Source organism: Cydia splendana, chromosome 18, assembly GCF_910591565.1.
Source record: "Cydia splendana chromosome 18, ilCydSple1.2, whole genome shotgun sequence".
Classification (NCBI taxonomy): Eukaryota; Metazoa; Arthropoda; class Insecta; order Lepidoptera; family Tortricidae; genus Cydia; species Cydia splendana.
Window position 1 is genome coordinate 8,587,613 of NC_085977.1, and position 18,457 is coordinate 8,606,069.

General features: G+C 39.0%; 6 protein-coding genes across 7 annotated transcripts in view; 2 read left to right on the forward strand and 4 right to left on the reverse strand.

The window, feature by feature from the left end:
- The window catches only part of LOC134799649 (small ribosomal subunit protein eS25), a 215,491-nt gene that overhangs the window by 93,273 nt on the left and 103,761 nt on the right, over positions 1 to 18,457 (reverse strand). The gene's annotated exons all lie outside the window — the stretch shown is intronic.
- LOC134799550 (NADH dehydrogenase [ubiquinone] 1 alpha subcomplex subunit 8-like) overlaps positions 1 to 18,457 on the reverse strand; it is a 117,553-nt gene that overhangs the window by 65,783 nt on the left and 33,313 nt on the right. The gene's annotated exons all lie outside the window — the stretch shown is intronic.
- LOC134799515 (signal recognition particle subunit SRP54) lies at positions 121 to 7,140 on the forward strand. The gene is made up of 7 exons (XM_063771933.1): positions 121 to 413; positions 486 to 662; positions 974 to 1,203; positions 1,569 to 1,719; positions 2,269 to 2,417; positions 3,761 to 4,022; positions 6,608 to 7,140. The coding sequence occupies exons 1-7, from the start codon at positions 336 to 338 to the stop codon at positions 7,064 to 7,066; spliced, it is 1,506 nt and encodes a 501-aa protein (XP_063628003.1). The 5' UTR covers positions 121 to 335; the 3' UTR covers positions 7,067 to 7,140.
- Positions 8,367 to 10,508, forward strand: LOC134799539 (CCA tRNA nucleotidyltransferase 1, mitochondrial). The gene is made up of 6 exons (XM_063771971.1): positions 8,367 to 8,499; positions 8,582 to 8,781; positions 9,051 to 9,334; positions 9,419 to 9,739; positions 9,859 to 10,075; positions 10,188 to 10,508. Exons 1-6 carry the CDS (start codon positions 8,446 to 8,448, stop codon positions 10,489 to 10,491), a joined length of 1,380 nt encoding a protein of 459 aa, XP_063628041.1. The 5' UTR covers positions 8,367 to 8,445; the 3' UTR covers positions 10,492 to 10,508.
- LOC134799696 (abscission/NoCut checkpoint regulator) lies at positions 10,737 to 17,627 on the reverse strand. The gene is made up of 5 exons (XM_063772132.1): positions 17,583 to 17,627; positions 11,815 to 11,891; positions 11,504 to 11,735; positions 11,162 to 11,407; positions 10,737 to 10,946 (listed from the first exon to the last, which is right to left on the reverse strand). The coding sequence occupies exons 1-5, from the start codon at positions 17,625 to 17,627 to the stop codon at positions 10,737 to 10,739; spliced, it is 810 nt and encodes a 269-aa protein (XP_063628202.1).
- LOC134799541 (L-threonine ammonia-lyase-like) overlaps positions 11,839 to 18,457 on the reverse strand; it is a 36,841-nt gene continuing 30,222 nt past the window's right edge. For both annotated transcript variants that reach the window (XR_010145423.1, XR_010145422.1), the window contains 2 exons: positions 11,982 to 12,068; positions 11,839 to 11,891 (listed from right to left, as the gene is read on the reverse strand). The gene's annotated coding sequence lies outside the window, so the exon portion shown is untranslated. The remainder of the gene's footprint in view (positions 11,892 to 11,981; positions 12,069 to 18,457) is intronic.

Here is an 18,457-nt window from a genome sequence, read left to right on the forward strand (position 1 = left end):
GGGGATGGGACGGATCCGGCACTAGGCATCTGACGGGTACAAGTACGTTTGTCGGTTCGGCGTTCCAGGGGTTAATAATCAAGCAATGCAAGAACTAAACGCAGTTGAGATTTTTGACGTGTCGTCTCGTCGTGTTCTACTCTTGTCACTTCAATTTTATTTCATTGGTGTTGTGGAAAATTATTGAAATAGAAAGTGTAAAGTGTTCATATTAGAGTTTTGATAAATAAATTAGGATAAGATGTCACAAATTTCTTAATTAATCATATTGAAAGGCGCTTGTTGTTTATAAGGAATCTTTATACAGTGAGGAAGCAATAAAATAAATATTCAAGATGGTTTTAGCAGATTTAGGTCGGAAAATCACGACTGCTTTACAGTCCCTTAGTCGGGCTACCATTATCAATGAAGAGGTAATTTAGATCTAAATACTACGATAGTATCCAATATTATGAATAGCTTCTAAATTTCCTTTTATCACGCAGGTTCTGAATTCTATGCTAAAAGAAATTTGCGCTGCCCTGTTGGAAGCAGATGTTAATATCCGTCTAGTGAAAAACCTTCGTGAGAATGTACGCGCTGTTATCGACTTCGACGAGATGGCTGGAGGCCTCAACAAGCGGCGGATGATCCAGTCAGCTGTGTTCAAAGAACTTGTCAAGGTAAGACTTATAAAGTTTATGCGATTTACTTCTTAACTTTAAACAAATACATAGAACCTGAAACTGAATCTCTAAATATTTACATTCATAGATTTATTTATTTATTTATATAGCCCCTTAGACTGGGTGAGAGAATTTAGTTAGTATTGGTTGCTGGCTTTTATTTCTATAAGAAGTCTCTCAACTCAGTGTGCCTGTTGGCAAAGGCCTCCTCCAATAGCTTCCATTGTTTCCGGTCTTGGGCAACTCTTCTCCATTTTGGTCCCGCAGTGAGCTTCACATTCATAGATATGGTTGTTTTTCTTTTCCAGCTTGTAGATCCAGGAGTAAAGCCATATCAGCCAGTGAAAGGAAAACCGAACATCATAATGTTTGTAGGTCTCCAGGGTTCTGGCAAGACTACAACTTGCACAAAGCTGGCATACCACTACTTGAGGAAAAACTGGAAATCGAGTTTAGTGTGCGCTGACACATTCAGAGCTGGTGCTTATGATCAAGTCAAACAGAATTGTACTAAGGCCAGAATACCCTTTTACGGAAGGTATGATTTATTGTTTTTCTTGAGGTGTTTAAGCTATATGGAGACAGTAAATATTATAATACATTTAGGTTAGGGTAAGGCTGTTTGTTTGTGTTTGCAAACAAACTATTCAACAATTTAACTAATTTAGTTGCAGTTTTCTATAGATTTTGTGGTATGAGAATGGTTTTTGAATGTTAGTGTTGTGATCTTACAGGGAATGCTATAACTAATAAGTATTATTAAGTTTACTATGGATATCTTGTCCGAAATAAAAGCTTTTTACTTATAATTTTTAAACCATGAGGGTTACTTTTAGGTTCCCATAATTCACAACACCAGTGCTTGTTGTTCTAGGGTTAAACTTTCCTCCATTCTCTTTGCAGTTACACTGAAGTGGATCCTGTGGTGATAGCCACAACAGGCGTGGAGATGTTTAAGAAGGAGGGCTTTGAGATGATCATTGTGGACACCAGTGGGCGGCATAAGCAAGAGGAATCACTCTTTGAAGAGATGTTGGCAGTTGCCAATGCCATTGTATGTATTTTGTTTTATTTTAGTCTTAAAAGTATCCATACAATATGTATACAGAGGGCATTAGGCACTAAGCTCTGTGTTTATAACTTATACACTTAGAAAAAGATCTTGCAGATGAGACACTGTCACTGTACACTCATACTTAGCCTAATGATGATAAATGTTATTTCAACTTTTATACAAATCAGAGACAAAATTCACAAAATTTAGATGGTCAAGCAAATCTTGTCAGTAGAAAAAGGCGCGAAATTCAAATTTTCTATGAGACACCCCATCCCTTCGCGCGTGCATTTTTCAAATTTGCCGCGTTTTTCTTTAGCAGAGCTGGGAACACTTCTTTTGTTATTTTGTGGTGCTTCTGTTGACTTTATTAAATAATCAAGCTGTGGGAACCGTTACATGGCTGTTCAATACACGATCAGCAGCAAAAAGCGTGAGACAACGCAAAATGTGGACCAATTATTTCTGAAGTTTACTTTTTCTCATCTCTTGTGGAAAATTTACACTCTAGATTCACTGTAATTTTAAGCAGTTTCCATTGATCAACAGAAACCTGACAACATTATCTTCGTGATGGACGCCACAATCGGTCAAGCTTGCGAGGCGCAAGCCAGAGCTTTCAAGGAGAAAGTAGACATTGGTTCAGTCATCATCACCAAATTGGACGGCCACGCTAAGGGTGGAGGTGCACTTTCAGCGTAAGTTAAATTTAAAAGCCTTACCAAAATAACTTATCTCTGAGTTTCATAAAGCATGTTTGAAGACAGAGAGAGAGAGAGAGAGAGAAGGAGAGATGAAAAGTAAAACACGGTGCATTATTTATTCTTAAACCCTTTGATCGATAAACACGTCAACGGATCCGCGCGGCTTCAGCCCAATATCAACCTTCGTGCATTTCAACAAGGTTCACGCTTACGCGCGGCGTACGGTAGACGTGGCGTTCAGAGGGTTAACAATAGATGAATGTAAAGAAAGAGAGTATATTCAAAAAACCGGCCAACTCCGAGTCGGACTCGCGCACGAAGGGTTCCGTATCATTACGCAAAAAAGGACAAAAAAATCACGTTTGTTGTATATTAAGGCCAGTCTCGATATCGCGCGGCGGCCGCGCGAGCAATGTTCGACCGCGGTAAACCTGTATTTTGGCTCGCGAGCCAATTTTGGCACCATCTTGAACTATAGCGCGGCCGCCGCGCGCGGCAGGCGATCCGACAGGCGCGTCTCTATATCGCGCGGCGGCCGCGCGAGCAATGTTCGACCGCGGCACACCTGCATTTTGGCGCGCGAGCCAATTTCGACACCATCTAGAACTTATGCGCGGCGGCCGCGCGCGGCAGGCGATCCGACGATCGACCACATTATATCACAAAAAATTATTATTCGGAACGAAGTATAGCCAAATAGAAAAATGATCTGTTGCGATAATCACTACATTTACTGTTCCATAGAAACTATTTAGTGCCGTATAATTTAATTAAAGTACGACACTTTTCATTATCCATGTATGCGGCCGCGCGAGCCAACTGAAATATATACATATCCGTCCCAACTGCGCGCGAACATTCCTTTGCCGCGCGTCGAAAAACCGACAATGAATGGTTCGTCGCGCGGCGCGTTCGAGCGAGCCAATGATCGAGTTGGCTCGCGAGCCAGCCCGGTATCCATTGCGCGCGGCTGCCGCGCGAGCCAATGTTCAATAGCTTGCCGCGCGATATGGACACGGGGCTTTATAGCGGTAGCACAAATACATCATTTGTGAAAATTTCAACTGTCTATCCACGGTTCATGAGATACAGCCTGGTGACAGACAGACGGACAGTGGAGTCTTAGTAATAGGGTCCTGTTTTTACCCGGAACCCTAATAAAAAACCTTGTATCAAAATAGATTTTTTTGCAAAAACTTCCATACAAAGCTGCATTTATTTTGACTTGCCTCATTAATAATTGTAATTTAGTCATTATATTATATGTAATTGGTTAAATTTTAAATATTGTCGGATATTTATCCCACTAAATAAGGCAATCTTTTTTAACTTTACAGTGTAGCGGCAACACAGAGTCCCATCATCTTCATAGGCACAGGCGAACACATTGACGACCTAGAGCCGTTCAAAACGAAACCGTTCATAAACAAACTGCTCGGCATGGGCGACATCGAGGGCCTGCTCGACAAGGTCAACGAACTCAAGCTGGATGATAATGACGAGCTGCTGGAGAAGCTGAAGCATGGCCAGTTCACGCTGCGCGCTATGTACGAACAGTTCCAGAATATTATGAAGATGGGACCCTTTTCACAGATTATGGTATGTATTTTATTTTACTGTTAATTGTTGTTTGTGAAGTGGAAGGGGCAGCGGTGGCCGCCCTAGGCCCCAGGCCCTGTAGTAACTACTAGCCGCCCCTTTCTCAGCACCCATCTATAGACTGCCGCCTTGCTGCCGCCCCTAATATCTTGCCGCTCTAGGGCCGGGCCTACTGGCAGGGCCGATTTAACCCTAAGTCAAAGTAGGCAACTGCCTAGGGGCCCCGGCTCGGCTAGGGGGCCCCGGCGGCTCAGCGCGCACCGAAATAATTGTTTTTCATAGGGTCAAAATTCACGAGTAAATTTTTTCTTTTTAATAATAATCATTGTTCCTATAGTCGTGTCAGCGAACGGTCTCATAGCGAAGAGTCTCGACCAACACCTAGAGAGACTCTCGCTGGGTGGTTGGATCAAGGGTCAGATGCAGAAGGCGGTAATTTTGGACACGGCGCGTATAGTACGTCGATTTCTCACTCTGCGGCCCTGACCACCGGCAGCTTGGACCCTGCCCCGCTGCCGGCGGCACCCTAGGTTAGGTTTTTTATAATGTGTTTATATATTTTTGTTATGTTTTGTAAGTGTTTTTATATTTTACTTTTATACTCACATTGGAAAACCCTAACCTAAGACCCTAATTGAATAAAGAGAATATGTACTCATTATTATTAAAAAGAAAAAATTTACTTATTTATTTAGTATGCTTTGTTATTGTTTTTTTTTCGATCCATTCTTTAATTTAATGAAACTAATAGAATTTAAGCAATACGTTAACAGTTTACGGGGCGTATATGTGTACCTGGGGCCCGTTTCTGACGTTTCTCAAAAGCTTGTAACTTGTAATACATGTGGAAGTCCCTTTGTCATCAACATCCGGTTGTATTACAAGTTACAAGCTTTTGAGAAACGGGCCCCTGTTGTAAAGGTTTTCCGAAAAAATGTTTACATTTACTTTTTTTCGAACAACCAATAACTTCTGGATTATTTCGCCTCAGAATCACGAGGACTATTGATTAAAACAAAGAAAAAAAGTGCCCCCAGTTTTTCATATGAATTTTGGGTGTCAGTTTAGTGACAGTCCATACAAAATGTATAATATATGTAAAAGTGCGTCACAAAAGTGACCTTTTTTCGACGATTGGTTCAAGTCCGAGCGCTGCTTTCTTACAGCTCGGCCTTCGCCGTCGCTTTTTAAGAAATATCAACATTGACTTTAGTAGCTTGGCCTTTTGCCTCGCATGAAAGCTCACTTCGCTAAAAGACGCTTCGGGCTTGTCGAGCAATGCGGAGATTGCTGAGCTCGACCTTCACTTCAGCCTCACTTTTTACCTCAATTTACCATTGGTTTGTGTTCATCTCCTCTACTTCAGCTTAGCCTTTGGCCTCGCTGCGCCTAGCTTGGCCTGCGGTCTCGCTTTTTAATACAATGGAATTTGGTTCGTGTCTGTGCTCAACTACTTATCCTGAAGCCTGAAGCACGGCTTTGACTTCGCGTGAAAGCTCGCCTCACTGGGGCACTTCGGACTTTTAGGCCCAGGTGAAGATCGGTACCCGGCCTGGCCTTTTAACAGGCTTTCACAATTTGCGATATTGTTAGCAAAAAATTTCGCGGTCGCTGCGCTCGCGTTTTTGGTAGACCCTTTATCTGCATGTTAGCTTGACTGGTGAATGAATATAGTTAGACCAAGAAAAGTCTGCAGTGATTTTGATAGGATACGCAAAAAATCGTTGCAGACTTATCTTGGTCTAACTCTAATAATTTTAACATATGGAAATTCTTTATTACTAGGTAGATTCTAATCATGTGGCTCGGCGTTTTGTCTTATGGTTGGACAATCGCAGTTCAGCCTCGCAAAATATTAACTATTGAAAAAATCATCTTAGCGGCACTAATTGAGCATAGCCTCGCTTAAAATTTGCTATTAGAGGTCCTAGATAGGAAAGTGACGCTCAAGCTCACAGCTTTGCACTTTGGTATTCCACTGGGAATTGGCCTTAAGCCTAAAGGGTACTGAACAACTGAACATGCTGTATGCAGAATTAACTGTAAGGGGCCCCGAGCCTTGCACTGCCTAGGGGCCCCAACATGCTTAATCCGGCCCTGCCTACTGGGCCTTAGCGCAAATCCGCCACTGGGAAGGGGGTGCTTTTATGTGAAGCCTTAGATTATTTCAAAAATCAAAGAGTTATTGTTTGTAGTAGAGTAGAGCCGTGCCAGCCGATGTAGATGGCTCTATACGTCGCCAGGTTTTGTGGTAACAGAAAGCCTACCGCGAACATGAAAAAACGAAATTTCATTATCTGCCTCTGTCAAAACTTACATATGTATTCGAAAGACAGAGGCAAAAACGATGTGGTTGGCGGTAGGCCAATCTGAATTGTTAAACGTCAAGTTTTGACAACCAGAGTTACGGTTCACTTACGGTATAATGGATGGGGCAGTACAGCGACATCTACTTCAGCTGTCAAATTTGGGGAACACATTTTTCTTAGACTTTATCCCTCTTCTACTAGTAATAATTCGCTATAGTTATAGAAAGAATTTGTAATGTCACATTAAGAAATGTATAATTTATTTTCTTTTTACAGGGCATGATTCCAGGCTTCTCACAAGACCTCATGTCTAAAGGCAGTGAACAGGAGTCAATGGCTAAACTGAAACGACTTATGACCATCATGGACTCAATGAACGAGGGCGAGCTCGACCATCGCGACGGTGCCAAACTCTTCTCGAAACAGCCAACTCGCATCACCCGGGTCGCCCAAGGCGCGGGAGTCACAGAAAGAGACGTCAAAGACCTTATTGCTCAATATACCAAATTCGCCGCTGTCGTCAAGAAAATGGGAGGCATCAAGGGCTTATTCAAAGGCGGTGATATGGCAAAGAACGTTAACCAAACTCAGATGGCTAAACTCAACCAACAAATGGCTAAGATGATGGACCCAAGGATCCTACAGCAGATGGGCGGGATGTCGGGACTACACAACATGATGAGGCAGCTGCAACAGGGCTCAAGCGGGATGAATAGTCTGATGGGCGGCAAATGACAGTAGATTTTTATTATGTTAAGCCACCGAACTGTAATTAAACAATATTATAACCAATAAAAACTGGATACGGAGCGTAGCGTTTTTATATTATAATGGTTATTTTTTAACAGGACAGCAAGGGTAGTCGCGGATCGTTTTTACGTCAAAACTTCCCGAGATCTTCATCCGATTCTTAGTACCTGTATGGTACGTTTCTCAACTTGTTACTTAAAGTAATTAGGGGCAGTCTTCTTAGAGTTAGACCAACTTAAGTCGGCAGCGATAGTCCAGGCTGTGCAAATGTTATTTATACCAGGGGTGCGAAACTCCTGACTTCGGTCAAACTCGGCTCCGCTCGGCTCAGCATTGCTCCGAGCAATTATTAGGGTTGGCACCACTTGACTTCCTTTTGCGTGCACGACCACAGATAAGATAATCACTTGATTTTTGACAACCCTAAATACATAGAAGGTAGGATCGTATAGAAGTGGTATACGCGTGCCGCGTGCCTCGGTGAGGGACAAAACATACGCAAATGCGACACTGTGATTGGTCGAATTCACTTGTTGCTGGTGGGCATTATCCATACTAAAAAAAAGGTGGGGAACAAATAAAATGTGAGACTGTGACAAGGACAAACAATAATAGTTCTTTCGCTGCTACTCCTACTGAAAGATACATAAGACTATCCCGTTCTGTCAGTTACCCCCACCACTCATGCCAGATCCAGGTATATTCTAGATTCATGCTTAAATAGCCGAAAGGAATAATGCCATATATTAGAAAGGGACAGCATGATTCGACCCTGAACCGCTGTCAAACTTCGTTTTTGTAGGAAGTTTCCTTTCTGTACGGTAGTACTATTAATTATTCTGTGTTTATACGTCATAATGTCATAGAAGTTTGGCGTTTAAATAACACTTGCACAGCCTAGGCTATCAAAATCGCTGCACACTTATCTTGGTCTAACTCTAGGCTACATTTCGATGAAGATTCTATTAGGGTCAAGCCGGGTTAGCTGCAAGCAGCCGTCTCATGGGGTCATTTAAATTTAGATCTATCCGTTCGTCGGACACTGCTATGTTGCCGTGACAGGGAAATAACATACTCGTATACCTCTTTCTATCCCTCATCAGAAAAAACCAAGGTCACGGGTCACCGCACTCATAAGTGAGAGCGAGAAAGGCATATCACTTTCTGGGGTGCGCGGTGCAGTAGTCTGTTAAGACTTTTAATGGGATTAAGTCACCCGTGCAGGCGTTTTTACATGTGGCTTAAATGCATTTACTTCTGCTGTACGTTTACGTCAAACTGACATCATGGATGTCAAAAAAAAAATTGAATATTGTTTCTCGTTTTAGTTATATTAATTATGTTTTGTAATTAAAAAGTTAGTAATGATTACAAAATCTTTATTCAGTTTAAAATTGTGTCGTTTTCTGAAAGTCAGGGTATAGACCATTTGTTTGATAATTTTATTTTCATTTATAGAATTGAGTATTTCGTTGATACTCAAGTTTTACATATTTTAAGGTTTTCAGTAGTAATACTATTCCGGAACGGCGAAGAGTTCGTTCGAAAGTAGATATGGAGTTGAAATGCAGAGATAACCCTGTCGTGGTGAAGTTGGATACGCCTGAATTTCATAATATTTTCACGCAAGAGGTTATAGATTTGAAGAAATTATTTGATAAATATCAGTATGAAATAAGGATTGCTGGTGGCGCTGTAAGGTATATAACGTTACTATTTCATTAGTTACTAGCTTCCGCCCGCGATTTCATCATCATAGAATGATGATTTTTGCCTTAAAAATTATCCTTTAGTTGTCCTTCCCTACTATATCCAATCTTAATCGGTTTAACGCTTTAATCGGTAATAGTCGAAGCGGTACAGACAGAGTTCTTTCGAATTTATAATACTTATTAATAGAAATTATTTCACGGAGTTAAATATGACAGCAACAATATACATATAGGCTGAATTGCATATGTTTTTTTAGAGATCTCCTAATGAGTTTGCAACCCAAAGATCTTGATTTTGCTACACCAGCGACACCAGAGCAAATGAAAGACATGTTCACAGCTGAAAATATAAGGATGATAAACATCAGTGGTGAGAAGCATGGCACCATCACTCCAAGAATCAATGACAAAGAGAACTTTGAAGTAACCACACTAAGAGTAGATCTCGTGACTGACGGGCGACATGCAGAGGTTGAGTTTACAACAGATTGGAAGCTTGATGCAAATAGAAGAGATTTGACAATCAATTCCATGTTTTTGGGTATGTATCTTTCATTGAAATGTGATGGATGTTTCATTCTATAATAAAACTGTACATGTACAATAATCATATTTTCACTTTCAGGTTTTGAAGGCAATGTATATGATTACTTTTATGGGTATGATGATTTGAAGCAGAGAAGAGTAGCTTTTGTAGGAGATGCTGATGTTAGGATAAAGGAAGATTATCTCAGAATCATGAGGTACTTCCGCTTCTATGGCAGAATAGCTGAAAGGCCAGACAATCATGACAGAGAAACTCTTGAAGTTATCAGAAATAATGCAGAGGGATTGCAAAATATATCAGGAGAAAGAATCTGGATGGAGCTCAAGAAGATCCTGCAGGGCTCATTTTCAGGAGCTCTTTTAAAGACAATATTGGATGTAGGATTAGGAAAACATATTGGTAAATAATTATAATAAAAATGTATGAATATAAGAAATTAAGAACAAACTAAAAGCATGTATTAGGCACAATTTTTCTCTTGTACTTATGTGTTATATATTGAGTATATTTTTTTTAAGGGTTGCCCATTGATCCAAACATTGAGGAGCTAGACAGAGTACTGATAAGAGGCAGGCACCTGGGCCTACATCCAATGAGTTATCTAGCTGCATTGCTGCGGGATATGGATGAAGTTACAGTTTTACAAAGAAGACTCAAGTTCTCAGGATATGACAGAGAGATGTTGTATTACATTGTAGAGCACAGAGAGAATAAAGAGGGTGCCAGGCCGTTATTGTAAGTAGATAATGACATAATAATAACTATATGTACTTATATTTTTAAAGTTTAACAAATCAAATAATCTATTAATCTATTTTTAATTTGAACTATGTTTTATTTATTTCAGGCCATATGAAAAATTAGTTCTAAACACAAAAATAAAACAAAAAGATGCTGTGGATTATGTTCGTGAAGTGCTGAAATACAGAGGTGACGAAAAACTATTAGAAGAGTTTAATAGATGGGAGATACCTCGATTCCCAATGAGCGGCAAAATCCTCAAAGATAATGGTGTACCACCAGGAAAGCTGTATGGTGCAATAATCTCTAAACTGAAAGATGTGTGGATAGACAATAACTACATGCAAACAGCAGATGACTTGGCAAAGCTTATACCTGTTATTATAGAAAAAATAGACAAGAGAAAATAAAATTTTCATAGCAAGCATATCTCTTTTTTATTTATCTGATTTAGCCATAAAATATAATATTAATTTAACATGATTTAAACAACAATAATTTTATCTGAATATCAAAATTATTAAAAATAAATGTCACATTCTCAAGCAAAATTAATTTGTTGATTGCCAATAAGAATGGTTACTATTTGCAATATTTTGAATCTTTATTGACAATCAACAAAAGCTGTCTTCACCTGAGATCAACAGAAATAACATTAAACAGAGGTGCGATTGGGTGGAGTGTAGGGTTCATATCTATCACAGCCATCATCATCATCCTTGTGGTCCAAGAAGCAGCGTTTGCAGAACAGGTACTGGCAACCAACACATCGCATAGTAGCATCTTCGTTGCATATTTCACAAAATGGTAGCTCATCATTGCTTGTGGGACTCAGTTGTTCATCAAGAAGGGCTTCAGTTTTCAACTAAAAAAGATGCAATGTTGTTGCTATAATAAGCATTTAAAATTTTAGCCTATTTACGGGAGATGGAATACCTACAAGAAAGAAAAGTATGGGGCTGATTTTGATTTTAAAAATATAATGAGTTAAAATTTTTGTATAAATAAACAAGGAGAAGTACTAGGATGGAATTTTTTAGATGGCTATAATATATCAAGCTTCTGTAAAACTATATTTACCTTTTCTATAATCTTCTTAACAGTATCTTCTTCATCCTCTGAGGGTGTGTCTTCAGGAATAACATTTTGTGTTTGAGAAGGGCCCCCATTTCCTTTTAAACTCAGCAGTCTGGACTCCATATCATTAACCAAACCATTGAATTCATCAATATATTTGGCATCAATGGCTGTCTTAGCCTGGTATTGCTTAAGCAAATCGTCTGCTTGCTCTTGCTCTGACCTTGTATCAGGTGCTACCAGCACTGGCTGGAAAAATGCAAAATAATAATAATCCTTTGAAGAATAATAGTTTGTACATGAATAATAGAGAAATTAATTTACTTTAGTTTGTAATGTAGCTACTGGTACACCTCTTAATTTCGCCAGTCGCTCCAGCAGTTCAGCATCAGAAGTTGATGGCACTTCTCGTTTGATGTTTTGAAGACGTCTTGATATTTCCTCCTCAGAGGTTTTCATTTTCTCATTTTCTTTCAACTTATGTAATCTGGCTTGTATTTCTTGATCTTTTTCATTTTGTATCCTTTGTTTGTTGCTACTATCGGTGCTGGAATTATCTTTAACTGTTCCAATCCGCCTAGGTAGGAAAGAAGTTACATTAAGTAGTAGTAATCAAATTGAAATTTAAAACACAATGAACACTTTTAAACCCTTACTTGAAGTATGCATCTGGTGGTTCAATCGGCTTAGCCCCTTTCAATTGTTGAGCTGTTTGCTTACATTTTACACATACCTATCAAAGAGGAAACAGAACATTATATGATTCACTCAGTCAACATTATCAATAATAATTTCAAAATATAGAATGACAATGAGACCTTACCTTGGCTTCTGAATTAATTTTCTGTAAAAATATCTTGTGTTCTAAACATTTGGAGCAGTAACTGAATCCACAACCTGGACAACCTTTCTGAAATTCAAATCGACAATTTGTGTAAGTGGGTACATTTTACGTTAAAAAATATTGTTCATTAGCATTAGATTAACTAACCTCTTTACGTAATAAAGTGAAGGGCTTTGCACACGTGTTACAAGACATGATTAATATAAATTATTAGAATAAACAGTAAGTAATGTTAATGAATCATTTTTATTCTCTTTTTAGGGATTACTGTAAACATATAGTGTCAATGTCAACTGTTTTTTTTTTTTTTTTTTTATGGCATCGCGCTCCTGGCGCATTCAGCCAGACGAGTAAAGCAGGGAAACGGAATTAAAGGATTACATTATAACGGGTAAGACGGAATTTTGGAAAAGGATCAGGAAAAGGTAAATTATAGGCAGTTAGAGTTTAATGTTATGACGTGAAATAAATGAATACAATGATTTAAATATATATGGAGAAGAATCATTAATATACAGGAGTGTTGTAATAGATGTGGGAAACGGAACTTTAAAATCTGACAGCTGTCTTAATAGTATAGAACGATCATAAAGGTTACATGCAAAGAATATATGGTTAAGATCAGCGGGATCAGCTCCACAAGTACATGCAGAACTGGCCACGCGATTTAGTAGTTTGAGGTGTTCCGGTGTACATACGTGACCCAATCTCATTCGAATTAACATACTAGTTGCAGGTTTTGGCAGAGAGATTTTAGCAAACCAAGGTTTGACAGGAATTGATTTTTGAATGCTTCGATAATGTAACGCAGCAGCACCTGCACCAGATGTCCATAAATTCCTCCATTCCTTTCGTAGGTATAATTTAGGCAGTGCCAACAGGTCTTCAGACACATTCTTAAACGGAAACATGTCCCCACAACTAATGGCATCTCGAGCTAAATCATCCACCCTTTCATTACCTTTAATCCCTCTGTGTCCAGGGATCCAGGCAATGGAAACCGAATACCCTTTAATGTGACATTTTAACAATAGGCTACGGATTTGATAAATAATTGGGTTATTAGATTTAGATTTGAAAGGAAATTTACATATTGCCTGTAGTGAACTTAGGGAATCTGAGAAAATAATTGTTTTTTTGAGATGCATTATAATGATGAACTCTATTGCTTTCAGGATTCCAAAGCACTCACCACTGTACACAGAGGATTCTGGTGGCAACTTTATTTTTTGGTATATATTAGATTGGGTGTGGAGAACACCAACGCCAACACAACCATTCTCTGACGTCTTAGAAGCATCTGTGTACATATGATGAGCACCCAGGCCATCTGTTCCAATGAATCCCAGGAATTGTTGATTTTGTTCAACATCATTCTTGGAGACTCCAATATCGAGGAGAACTGGAGGAATAAGTGTCAGAGAATCATATTCATATTGGAAAATGGGAAGTGTTGAAGAGCTAACAGTGGGAGCTGATATAGATTTAAGTTTTTGAAAGCTTTTTACTAAACAAGGAGGACTTTTGTGTTTCCAATAGTTGGAAGTAGTTATTTGAAGCACAAGGTTAGACAGGATAATCCAGAGTTGGTGATTAGAGAATTGGGAACAACGGAAAATAAATCTATCACTAAGATATTGGCGTCGTAAATGAAGTGGAGGCTCAACACACTCAACTTGCATGGCATTGATAGGGCTTGAATTCATGGCCCCACAAATCAATCTGAGTGCTTTGGATTGAATACGATCTAGTTTTTGGAAGCCAGCTACATATCCTGGCTCTAACAAAAATGTCCCATAATCTAAAATACTTCTTATCAAGGCATTATACATGAGTTTCATGCAAAAAGGATGTGAACCCCACCAAACTCCTGAAACGCACCTGAGGATATTAATATTTTTTTCACATTTAGAAACTATGTAATCACAATGTGGAAGACCCGTTAATTTATTATCTAAAATAACACCTAGGAATTTGGTTTTATCTTTAATGGAAATGGAGCAGTTATTAAATTGCACATTGATCGGAGGAGGAAACATTTTTCTAGTAAACAAAACTACAACACTTTTATGCACTGAAAGTTCCAGACCATTTGAATCTAACCATAACTTCAATAAGCCCAAAGAAGAAGTGACTGATCTACTGGCTTGTTCAATAGAAAGGTTTGGCGAATATAATAATAAATCATCGGCATATTGCAAGACTCTAACCGTGTCATTTAAGGATGATTCTAAATCAAATGTGTAGATATTATATAGCAAAGGACTTAATACGGATCCTTGGGGAAGACCTCTCCACACTAAACGGGAAATCCTATTGTTGTCATCTATGAGAAGGCTAATGGACCTTTCTGATAAAAGGTTTATTATGAAATTGGTTAACATTACTGGTATAGCTAATTTGTGAAGTTTTGCTTGTAACACTGAGACTAAGACATTATCATAAGCGGCGCTTATGTCAAGAAAAGCAGCTACTATAGATTCATTTCTAGAAAATGACAATCGAGTATCTGAAATTAAAATACCCAAGCTATCATAAGTAGACCTACCTTTTCGGAAGCCAAATTGACTATGAGAAAGTAATTGGTTTTTTTCTACAAAATATTCTAGTCTGTTTTTAACTAAATGTTCTGCTACTTTAACAAATACCGAGGAAAGGGCAATTGGACGATAAGAAGAAACATCTGACACTGGTTTGAATGGCTTTAAAATAGGAATAACTATTTGAGATCTCCAAGAATCAGGAATTTTACCAGACTGGATAACAGAATTTATTATATTTAGATAATAAGAAAGAATACCATCACTAGCATTTGCTAAAAAGGAATAAGGAACTCCATCTTCCCCAGGTGAAGTATCTTTTAAACCACTTAATACAGCTTTTAACTCCTCCATTTTAAAAGGCTCATTTAAAGTATTATAATAGCATGAGTCAAATGAAAAGGCAGCAGGGTGAAATACATATTCTTCGGGGACGGAAGCAGGTGCTAATCTATCCATAAACTGTGTAGCAAGGTTAGGAGGAAGGATCTGTCTAGAGGACTCATTGAAAGCATGTCTAAATCTTTTAATATTATTCCATACTATGGATGGTTTTACGCTAGGACTAAGAGACAAACAAAATCGCTTCCAGCCTTCGAACTTTTTCTTTCGCAACAATTTTTTTGTCTCACGAGCAACTTGCATGAATGTCTCAAAATTTTCATTTGTCATAAAATGACAATATTTTCTTTCAGCCTCCTTACGGTTTCTGATAGCTTGTGTGCAATCATCATCCCACCAAGGCGGAGAAGGTATTTTACCTGATGCACTGTTTTTAACCGGAAAAATTTCATCAGCTGCTTCAGTCATTATCTGAGCTAATGCAACTGAACAACTAACTACATTACTATCATCTATGGACGGTAAACACAACAATTTCTCCTCTACACGGGTTTTGAAAAGTTTCCAATCAACATTACTTAAATTATACTTAAGCCTAGGGCTAGGTTTCGGAGATGGCGGAATAGAAGATGGAAATGTAATAATGATAGGGTAGTGATCACTCCCATATGTTGATTCCAGAGTATGCCAAGTGAGAGAAGCCGCAAGATCAACTGAACAAATTGATAAATCAATAGCGCTAATTGACTCTGTTGGAGCTGTTCGGCGGGTTGGAGAACCGTTGTTTAAAACACAAAGATTGTGTTGGTCTATGATATGAATGAGGCGATCTCCATTATAATTAGACGATGAACAACCCCAAACCTGATGATGTGAGTTAAAATCTCCTAAAATTAAAACGGGCCTAGGAAGAGAAGAAATTATTTGTTCAAGCTCAACAAAAATAGATGATGAGGGATGAGGAATATATACAGAAATAATACAGATGTTATTTACAATGGCAGCAACAATTGAAAAATCATCGCTATGGGATGGAAGATGAAAAGGTGAAAATGATATGGAATTCCTGACAAGTAGAGCTACTCCGCCCCATCCGCCAGGAGTGCCAGGTCGCGAAGGACGGTCCTCTCTGAGACATGAATATCCCGTGACTCTAAGAAGAGCCCCAGGCTTGAGCCATGTCTCAGAGAGGGCAAAAACAAATGGTTGAAATTTGTTTAATAAATGAATTAAATCTTGTTTTTTATTTATTACACTTCTGCAGTTCCACTGTATAATTTTGGCCATTATTTTTAATAGTTGAGACAAGTTCTTCAAGCATGGGGGCAACGTGGGACGGTATTCTTACATTAGGCTGAGATAAATGATCAATTAACGCTTGTATTTCCTCAGCTACTGAAACATTATTTTTAGGAGACTCTTGCTGTAGTGCACAGCCATTTTGAGGAGATGGAATGATATATTCTTTAACTAAAGCATTGTGAGCTGCTGCATCATACCCTGTTGTTATAAGTTTTTTAACTGTACGTGGTTTCAAAAAAGTTGTCTTTTTATAACTGTGTGACTGCATGGTTGTACCCGGGGCTGGATTATTGACACTGCGATGTAAATTTGGCTGAGACTGTGGCTGTTGGGGTGATTGTGTCAGAAGGACATCGGCAAATGATTTTGAAGCAGCTGGATGTAATTTAACAGCCTCACCATAAGAAATACAATTGTTAGCCATAGTTACTTTAATATCCTTCTGTCTCTTGTGTTCCGGGCAAGCCCTGTTCGTGGCGAAATGGAAACCATTGCAAAGGCAGCAAACGGCATCGTCCTCCTCCACTGAACAGGTATGACCGGAATGCAATTGACCACACTTAAAGCACTTGGGTTTAGATCTGCAATTAGTTTTCGTATGACCAAATTTAGTACAGTTGAAGCACTGGATTGTGGGAAAGATATACAGTTCGACAGGCAGTGAGTTGTAGCATGAGAATACCCGTTTTGGTAAAACTTGACCATCAAAAGTTAGGACAACTGTCTCAGAGGGTTGCCACGAAACGGCACCATTAACTGTAACTCTATGATTCAAACGCCGAACTTTAAGCACTTTTCCACACCCAGTGGGCACGGAAATGTTGGACACTATTTCCTCCTCGGACCACTGTGATGGAATACCACGGACTAGGCCCATGCGTGTTACTGTAAATGATGGTATGTATGCTGTTAAATTTTCGTTGTCAAGTTGAGGATTGGTTACAAACAAATTAGCATCGATATGATTTGCAAAAGCCATGGAAATTCTTGTCCTACCAATACGTTTCACGCTGCCATTTATAATATTTTTGAAGCCGTTTTTTACTAAGAACCTACCAAAAGACACCGGGTGCAGGGACGAGTTTGGATCAGTTTGTTTTAATTGAACATGCACCGTAAACGGTGCAACATCAGCTGTTGAAAATAAATTTCTGCCAACTTTTGTTGTTTGAATATCAGAAACTACTTTATTTGTGTCAGTATTTGTTATAGAATGAGCTTGGGTCTTCTGTACAATTTCACACTCGCAAACATATTCCCCACCAGCATTTCGCTTTCTCTTTTTGTTACAATCTTTACACCTCTTATTTTTATATACTTTTCTTTTTAAATCATTTTTATTATTTACAGATGTATCAGTATCCATGCTAGACTCTATTTCAATATTTATACCAACCTGGAGGTTTTCTCCTCCAGGGTCGGGAGGATCATCCTCCCCCATTGTAAAGAATTACAAAAGACTTACCTAATATGAGTGAATGTCACAATATATACAGAAAACAAAAATATTTACATGTAATACTATCTAAAATATATACAAATTACCAATTCCTTGATCTTAAATTGAATTAAATGTACGAGAAACCAAAACACACAACCGCCACGTTTCACGTTTCCCGCGCTTTTCCAATGTCAACTTCCGTCTTCCCAAAATGACATTGGCACTTTGTTCGAGCCTCTATTAAAAACATCGTGTTTGTTAAAGAATTTCTGTTCACGATGTTAGCCATTTCTGTCCGTAAAGCGGGCATTACATTATACAATTTGCAGTGCACTAGCTGAGTTAGCGCACTAATTTAGTATAGTGTAAATACAGTTAGCCAGTTAGTGACCCAATCTAGTGCGATCGCATGTGCTCTGCCGCACTAACGCTATCTAGCGCACTAGAACGCATAGTGTAAATGGTTTTAGCGCGCTTAGCGCTTACTGTGTAAAGCCCCCTCCTCACTCGTGCGCGAATCGCGGCGCGAAGCCGCGAACGCGAGTGTGTCATCGATTTTCGCAGACAGCGAAATCGACTCCACACTCACGTTCGCGGCTTCGCCCGCGATTCACGCGCATAGTCTGGAGGGGGCTTAAGGTCAGTTGTCGGCACGCCACCGACGCACTCGAACGTATGGATGTTTTATTGTTTTATTTATTGCATTTCAGTTCAAAATGACGCAGCCACAGACTAGGGAAAAGGAAGTACTGCTAAACATGATTTAACTTTATAAAGACCTGCCATTTTTATGGGATAAAAAACATAAAGATTACAAGAACAAAGACATT